Consider the following 9,411-nt stretch of genomic DNA (forward strand, 5'->3'; position numbering starts at 1 on the left):
CAAAGTGTAATGCAGCATTTTCATTAGTGTGTTTATGTACAGCATTTTATAAAGCGTACAGTAAACAAAGATAGTTGTGAAAAACATTCTGCTTACTGAGTATAGGCAAATGCCAAGGTGAAAAGGGAAAGTAGTGCTCACTAGTGATCAGCATTAAGCAAAGGAAGTAAGTAGTTATTTTTACACCTTTTCCATTTTGTTTTTATTTACAGAATATGCCAGGGTGCCACAATGAATGTAAGTTACAACAGCACAAATGGTAGCCTTCATCGGAACTACGATGGGCCAGAAACTGAAGGCTCTCTGGTCACATGCATCATTCCAGGATTGCAGCAGAGTGGCCTGGACAACAACTCTTTCCTCAACAAGAACATCAGTGTGACACACTTGTACAATGGCACTGTCACACCCACTGTGCTGTACGATCCTCTGGGGGGACATAATATCTGGCAGGTAGTTCTCATTGTCTTCTTCACTGGCCTCTTGTCCTTGGTCACCATCATCGGGAACATCCTGGTACTGGTGTCTTTCAAGGTGAACAAGCAGCTGAAGACTGTGAACAACTATTTCCTGCTCAGTCTTGCGTTTGCCGATCTGATCATCGGTGTCAGTTCGATGAATCTCTACACAACCTACATAATAATGGACCAGTGGGCTTTGGGAAACTGGGCCTGCGACCTGTGGCTTGCCATCGACTATGTAGCTAGCAATGCCTCCGTCATGAACCTGTTGGTTATCAGCTTCGATAGGTACTTCTCGATCACCAGACCACTAACATACAGAGCTAAAAGAACAACTAAGAGAGCTGGGATTATGATAGGTCTGGCATGGCTCATATCCTTTGTGCTCTGGGCTCCTGCCATTTTGTTCTGGCAGTACTTTGTGGGTGAGCGCACTGTGCCTCCTGATAAGTGCTACATACAGTTCTTAACGGAGCCCATCATCACCTTCTGCACGGCCATCGCTGCCTTCTACCTGCCCGTCACCATCATGACTGTGCTTTACTGGAGGATCTACAAGGAAACCGAGAATCGCTCCAGGGAGCTGGCAGGCCTACAGGCGTCAGGCAGCAGGGCAGAGAGGGCCCGTTTCATCCGCCAGTCTGGGAGCTCTCGAAGTTGTGGGAGCTTTGAGACAAACCAGCCGGCTCCTGGAAAGAGGGCAGGAAGGGGAGGAGAAAGCCGCTTTCGCTTCTGGTCAGTCATCAAGTCTTGGGGACAAGGCTGTGAGGGAGAACCCGAGCACAGCATCAGTGACAGCTGGAATAACAATGAGGCTGGTGCCTCCGTTGAGCATTCAGGCTCGTCCGATGAAGATGAGCTGCCCGAGAGCCGTGCCATCTTCTCCATTGTCCTCGGGCTTCCCGGCTTGCAGGCAGCCGCTGCCTCCCAGCTTGTCTCTGTTGAAGGCCTGGAGCAGGATAGCGGGGAGGACACGGGGTCGCTGGGGGGTACGAGCAAGGCAGAGAACCACAGCTACCACCAGTGCTTCTCCAAGATGCCCACACTGTCCATGTCAGCTCTGGGGAGTGCCAGCAGAGGCGCCATAGCCACCAAGTCCCCATCAGCACCCATATCACTCAAAGATGCCGCCCTGGCCAAGCGCTTTGCCACCAAGGCAAGGAATCAGATGACCAAGCGCAAGAGGATGTCACTTGTCAAGGAGAAGAAGGCAGCGCAAACCCTGAGTGCCATCCTGTTTGCCTTCATAATCACATGGACGCCCTACAACATCATGGTGCTTGTGAACACGTTCTGTAACGACTGCATTCCCCAGACACTGTGGGCCCTGGGCTACTGGCTCTGCTACGTGAACAGCACAGTGAACCCCATGTGCTATGCCCTGTGCAACAAGACCTTCCGTAACACCTTCAAAATGATCCTGCTCTGCCAGTGGGACAAGAGGAGTCGGAGCAGACAGCACTTTCAACAGAGGCAGGCTGTGGTTTTCCACCGAAGGATAACCAGAGACAATTTATAACATGCCTGTTTCACATTAAGGTCATGTATCCTTGCAGTCATCGCCGACCTCTCATCATGTGCCAGAGGTAGCTGTTGTTGGGTAAAGTCCGGATCTCAGACTGTTGTTGTGTTGCGTTGCCTTTTAACTCAGTGAACTAAATATTTGGAATACAGTGAAATAATTATATAGTCTATGTCTTTGTTCTTTTGCAAAACTAGAAACCGATGGAGACCCTGCAAATACATTACAGTTATTTAAGGTACAGTTTAGAAATTTAATCATTAGCCAGAAGATCACTGGAAAAATATTTGGTTTTATTTGTTGCAAAATCTAAATTACCTAAGTGAAAAGCAATTTAAATGATTTTTTTATTTTTGCAGTTTTCAGAATTATGTTTTCTAGATCTTACCAAAAATCAAAAGAAGAGCATTGTAAAGCCTTCTTCTAATATGGATTTTTTATTTGGGCATTTGTTTAGCTTGTGAGACAGAAGGCTTTAATAATACAAATGTACAAAAGTGCCATTGTTTTTTCGAGGGACATCTAATAAAGTTCCACAATGAAGTTGCCTTCCATTCAGAAAAATTTAAGCTAGGGTTACTTTTGCCATGACATTAATTTTTATTCAGACTGAAATAAATATGTTTTTTACATGTAACTACAAAAAAGTAACATCGGCATATATTTATTATTAAAAAACCAAATTGCTAAAAGGTTTGAAAGAAATAGTTTTAGCTTTAGTGGCACTCAGTTGAATTATGTGTGTGATAAAATTACTTTAATATGTTGCCTTTAAAATGTGTGATTACATTTCTCTATTTATGTAAATCTAAATAATTTAAATCTGCTCATTTTGTAAATTGTTTTTTAAATGTTTTTAAGAGTGTATATGTTATACATACAAGAGCAGTAATTTTCTCCAGCTTGACGTTTTAAACCATTATGTGAGTGATGAACTGAAAATATTGTAATTCTACATCTTGTGTAAATGCTGTTCTGTTTTTGTGTGATATGGTGTTTACATGGTTTACAGATGTGAAAGTGTTTTAAATCTCTATGAACCTGACATTATATGCTGATATACATGATATTAATATATAACTTGGACATTACTGACCTATAGACTTTATTTTAATTAGATTTGTTTTTTGGCTATATTTATTTTGCAAGTTCAGTAAAAATGTATAATTGTCCAGTGAATTATGAGTGAAAAAGAAATGTTTTCATTTTCTCCATTTCTATTTCTGAAAAAAATCCTGTAACAGCTGCTTGTTTTGCCCAAGTGATACAATGAGAGTATGGCAGACCAACACTGACCTCTACTGTGGCTGTACAGTGTGTACAGTATGTAGCGAGGTACTGGAGTATGTACTGCAGTATGAACAGAAACAATACGGTCCATTCTCTCCATTTTGGTTCTCTCTCTTTCAGATTTCTGGGAATTCCAATGAGTAAAAATGGAATTAAAAATCTTGCATAAGAAAACAAATTGATCAGTTTCCAATGCTTTGCTGTAGGTGAAGTAAAACACCTTTAAAAATGATGTGGTTTGTTTACATGATATGCATCTTATTTTCCTGTACTGTAAGTGCTGACCTGCATGTTTACAGTAATTTTCAGATATTTTTTGTCAAATGTCTAAATAACTCAACTATCATTATGCTTTTGTTTTTTATACTGTATTATAATATTACATTTCTGGTTTACTTTTTTAACAAAGAAACTTTTTAACAAAAAATGGTTAATTTGGACAGTTAAAAACCTGAGCCCACATTCCCCCAAACAGCCCAAAATTGTGACAATAGACTGTTCACATAAAATGAGCTCATCATTTTGTACCTTTCACACAGTGAACAGATTTTCAACATGAGACATGTTGACATGTGTTTTTTCCCTATTCCAGTGTATAGTCCTGCATAAACACCGAATTAAGTATGAATGAAGCTTTTACAAAATACAGTATTTCTATGGACAATTTTGTTTATCTTCAGGACACAGAGCTGTTTTTCTTCAGGATTAATATGAAGAAATTTGAATGTGATGTTACAGTATCACACATTCATCTTCTGCTATTCCTTGGGGGATTCATTTACCTCTTTTTCAGCAGCTCATATGCTAATGGATGTGACACAAAATCAGCTTCAAAATTTGCATGAAGTTTTATTTCTTTATAAGTTTTATTTTAATTTCACTTTATTCCCTGCGTTTTGAGGAAAGTAGTAGAAGTAGCTACCTGTTGAGACTGAATAGTATTTTCGTATTGTCATTTTGTGATTGTTCTCATGTTAATGGAGCCTTATCACATGTATTCACAGTATTCAGTGTGAAATTATTGCTGTAGGAAATTGCAAAACAAATATACTAAATAAAAGAAAAAGGTAAATTCTGTCAACATGCACAGCATTTCATAAAGGGACATAAAATATTTGTATATTTTATGTCTATTTTTGTTTAAAAAATCAAAGCCCAAGTATAAGTAAATCTTTTAAATTTATTATTTGTATTTATTTTTTTAAATAGTTGAAACCAGGCATTATACAGAGCATTAAAATTCTGGTTTATAATACAGATGGGCTTTTTTCCCCATGACCTCCTCGTGTCTGCAACATGTAAAATTAGTTCGTTCTTTGCACAACAAAGAACAAGATAACGCCTTTTTTTGACAGAAGCCTTTTTACAGAAAAAAGCATCTGTTGAATGAATAAATGTAAATATAAATTAGGAGCAGAATACAGTTCATCATTCATCATCATTATTCTTAGAGCCAAAAATACATATTTTTTTTTGTAATGTTCCTCCATTGTTGATTCATTTTTCATGTTCATTGAATGTTGCCAATTTTAAGCTACCTGCAAATGTCTTCATAATACAGTGTTATTCAGAACACATTTTTAATATGAAAATGGAAATTTTATACTGTGAGTAATTTTGTGAAAATATCCATGCTGTTGATACATATTATTAAATGACTTTAAAGTGTAAAGTATTAATAGCTTTTTTATGTATTTATGTAAATATTTACCTATTCAGCAGTAAACGCTTGTGAAATACTGATGTTATTTTTGTATTAGTTGTACCTATGTCACGGGGACATGGTAGTGCAGTGGGTTTGGCTGGGGCCTGCTCTCTGGTGGGTATGAGGTTCGGGGTGCCTTGTGGTGGACTGGCGTCCTGTCCTGGGTGTGTCCCCTCCTGGGTGTGTCCCCTCCCTCTCCAGCTTGGCACCCTGTGTTGCAGGGTTAGGAACCAGCTTGCTGCGACCCCACTCGGGACAAGCGGTTTCAGACTGTGTATGTATAACTTGTTTTGCAGAAGAATACCAGCTGTATACATATATGTAATTTGGTCAGGTAAGCCCAATACTCTTCTTTGGCTATGGTGTCCAAAACAGACATGCACACACATAGCCTACATATGTGCATACACTCACACACACCCATTCATCTTCAACAACCGCTTGTCTCGGCGATCCAGAGCCTTACCCAGCTACACAGGGCGCAAGGCCAAAGAAGGAAGGGATACACCCAGGATGGGATGCCAGTCCGTCACAAGGCACCCCAAGCAGGGTTCACACCTGACTGGCTGCACTGGCTGAACCCATCCCCCCAGCACACACACACACACACACACACACACACACACACACACACTCACACACACACACACAAACACACAAAAAATCTTATTTTAAGCCAACAATTATGTTTTATATTATTTATGCACCAATGCAATATCATGCTTTGCACAGTAATCTTTTGAATATTTCCAGCATTTTGTTACACATTATTGGTTATCTGACCGTACATGGGGTGTGTCATGTCTCTTCTTCTGTTTATAATCGTGAGGAGGAAGTCAAAGTTGAATCATTATTGTTTGCAGATGATGTGGACTCATCAGACTTGATTCACCAGCATGCAGTTGGCTGGTGTGCAGCTCCATGTGACACAGTAGGGATAAAGGTCCGCACCTCCCAAGAAAAGGTGGGCTGAAGTCCAAGAAACTGATGAGTATCTCAAAGCTGCAGCTCCATTATAGTGAACACTGCACGGAAATGCAATGGTGAAGTGGGAGCTCAATCCTTGGACATATCTTGAGATTTACCATTCAGTCTACATCCTTACTCTCACCTGCTATACAACTATTACTACATCCTTGCTCTAACCTTTGTCCACAAGATGTAGTAAAATGAGGTTCCTCTGCCTCACCATCACTCATCCGTAACAGAAATGCTTCTACTCTTCTGGCTCATTGAGCTAACTGGGGTGGTTCACTGAAGATGGTTCCTGGTGCCTGGCTCCAGGAAGTGAGCCAGGCATGGCCTACTGTAAAGAGGCACCCAGACAGGCCCAGGAGACACCGGAATGCATGAGGAGCCGCAGAAGAGCGTGCAGATATATGCAGTGTATCTAACATTCCAAGTCAGTCTGGACAAAGGTATCAGATAAAGCCGAATTCTCATAACTCTTATATCATTTCAGCTTACCTTAACACAGACACACACACACCATGGAATTGCAAAAGAATACTCCAAATCATCTGCTGAATCTTTGTTAATGGAAATAGCCACATAGCTAACAAGTATAGGAATATGTTCTGCATCTGGAAAACTACTCCTTTGACAAATGGAAAACTGAATTTTTCACTACATTTTCTCACTGTTATGTTTGTGCTTCACTGATTTATTCTTTACCCAACAGGAATTTTTGTTTTTAGGTCTGGTAAAAGACCAAAGCAAGGTTTTAGATGGCCTTACATATTGCCTGTTTTAGTGTTGCACATGCTCAGTTGGAGCTAAATGGGAATGCTCATTGTTGGGGAAGTTTGTAATTAATTGGTTTTTATTTATCATTATATTTTATGAAAGTTGTAAATTATAGGGGAGAATGATATTCATACATAAATCTATTGTTGTGATTGTAATTTAACTTATGTAGCTAAATGTTTACCTGGTTCTTCTCTGGATTATTGAGAACCCTTTTTTGTGTAAATGGTTCCCTCCTTCCAAAAAAGCTGAAGGGAAGCTATGTAAAGGAGTCATTTTCTGTCCTGTAGGAGGGTGATGTAGATGTGAACTGTGTAGTTGATGGCACATGTGAAGTGTAGATGTCTATAAGTATGTAGTACCTTTTTCCTCACGTACCTTGGCACTTTAATAAACACTGTTCACCCTAAAAAGGGGACAGCTGGTAGTATCGTTATTAGTGCAACTGCCTTTGGACCCAAAGGTCAGAAGTTTGATTCACCCCTCTGGTTATAGTACCCTTGACTAGGGTACTTACCCTGAAATCGCTCTGTTTAAATTACCCACCTGTATAAAAAGGTAAATAATTGTAAATACCTTAACATTCTTGGACATTCTTTGGAGAAAAAGCATCCGCTAAACGTAAATGTAAATAATATAAAAACTTATCAATGGTTAAAAAAAACATAAAAAAACACATTCACTCCACATTAAGGTTCAAGGTGTGACTGATACTTACAGAATATAGTCTGTTAATGACTGTAAATCCTTTCATAATGTGCCACATGAAGGCATTGATTTGTTTCTGGTGTTATATTTGTAAAAGCAAAGTTACTACTTACATACCCATTTTCTATTTTGTGTCTAACTACAGAATGAGGCTTTTAAAAGTGACTGCTGGAGGGAAATGGTGATGAAAAGAACATGTGATTTTTAAACACGTATTTCATGTGACCAAGGATGAACAGCTGCAAAAGTATAAATGACAAACACTTGTTTGTTTTGCAGCAGAGCTGGAGCTGAGACTGAGGCAAGTAATACTAAATTCTATATAAAAGCCTTTTTAGGGTTCATTTTAATGGCACATGGCCTTCTCTACTTCCAGATATGTTTGTGTGTTTTTAAAATTAATTGCCATATGTATATTTTTTTGTTTACTTTTAAATATGTTCATCGTAACTGTTTTAAAACTGGTTCTTCTCAACCACTTTCATAAATGTACATGTACATTAGTCTACAGTCATGTACTTATAATAGCCTATATAATAGGCTCTAAAAGCCTTATAATAGACTTTGCGCTGATTAGGTTCGGTTTAAATATGCAAAGTGTTTTTTTTTCATATTATGTCAAAAATTTGACCTTTTAAGTATCTTCCCTTTTAAATATGAACTGATCCAAATGACTAAGCATAATCTCATACTTTTATCAGCTAATCATAAGCGATAAATAAATTTAGACTTAAAGTTAAACTTTATTATTTCGTCCAATAAGAAAACAGTTTTCAGCCTCTGAGATGACTCCTTCATTTCATTAAAATTATTAGTGTAAGTGTACTAATTTTAACTGATTGTCCTGGAAACACAGGGTGTAGCTCAATGTTTAATTTTTATAAATTTTTAAAAATTTTTCCTTAATATTTTCTATAATACCACTCAGATGAGCTGCAGTTGTAGCTTGTTTTATTGAATTTATTTTCTGATATGTACTGCACATATTTATATTTGAGAATGCATGGTTGAAAGTAGATTTTTATATTTTTAAATAAGTCTCCATACAATTCCTCTATCAATTCAATGCTGAATCAGATTTGTTTAATAGGCCTTTTTTAAACCAGATGGTTGCTTTTGACAAATCCTTTGACAATATTGCAACATGGTTATTTTTAGCATTACTACAGTGATTATGAGGGAAGTCTTCTAGTCTGGAGGGATGTTAATACACTGTACTCGCTCACTGTACTGTAGTTTTCTGCGTACAGTCCGTACAGTTTCCTCTCAGGATTCTTTTTTTTTTTTTGCTTTCCGTGCAGCACTTTCGCTCAAAATCGTGAAAGCTGAAAATACGTTTTATGTCTGTTACCATGTGTGGCGTGATCAGTGTAAAACCTGTGCCAAACCTCTAAAGCAAATGTGGGAGATCATAATGCAGGGTGGAACAGTAGCTTTTCCCTGTAGTCTAGGCCTCAGGAGACATATATGTGCTGCCTCATTGTACATGTATTAATAAGGACAACTCTCTTTTCAGTGAATTAATGCCAGTGTTTAGTCTGTCTCTATATAAAAAAACATATACAAAGTAAATTGGAATATGCACAAAAATCTAACTGAAATAATGACAAGAATTTAAAACAACTGAATTATTACAGATATAATACAAATGTTATATTTTCTAGATACATATTTTTTTAAATGCTGGTCTATATATGATTAATCTACATAGTGTAAAATATTTACTAAGGTATTAAATCAGATTTGTTTTAGATTAATTTGATGAATTTAATGAATTTGTTATTTTGACATTGACATATGATTTTATTTTTAACATGATTATTTGGTGCATTGTTCTGGTCCAAATACAAAGATGTTTTATGTCCACATTTAAGGTTGTATATGAAATAATAAGATTGTCTGACTGTTTTACTGCTTTCTGAGATAATTCTTAATTAGATAATTCTTTAATTTTTTTCTCACCAAGAGCAATCAGGTCT

The 9,411-nt window shown here is 37.8% G+C and overlaps 1 protein-coding gene across 1 annotated transcript; it reads left to right on the forward strand.

Annotated features, from left to right (window-relative positions):
• Positions 1–231: 231 nt before the first annotated feature.
• Positions 232–2,114, forward strand: LOC108932727 (muscarinic acetylcholine receptor M3-like). Its single transcript, XM_018749294.1, has one exon. The coding sequence runs from the start codon at positions 232–234 to the stop codon at positions 1,978–1,980; it is 1,749 nt and encodes a 582-aa protein (XP_018604810.1). The 3' UTR covers positions 1,981–2,114.
• Positions 2,115–9,411: the final 7,297 nt, after the last annotated feature.

The sequence above is a fragment of the Scleropages formosus genome, chromosome 4 (assembly GCF_900964775.1).
Source record: "Scleropages formosus chromosome 4, fSclFor1.1, whole genome shotgun sequence".
Taxonomy (NCBI): domain Eukaryota; kingdom Metazoa; phylum Chordata; class Actinopteri; order Osteoglossiformes; family Osteoglossidae; genus Scleropages; species Scleropages formosus.

Excerpts from the sequence above, each read along its gene's own strand:
- LOC108932727 (XM_018749294.1), top strand. The coding sequence starts at position 232 with ATGAATGTAAGTTACAACAGCACAAATGGTAGCCTTCATCGGAACTAC.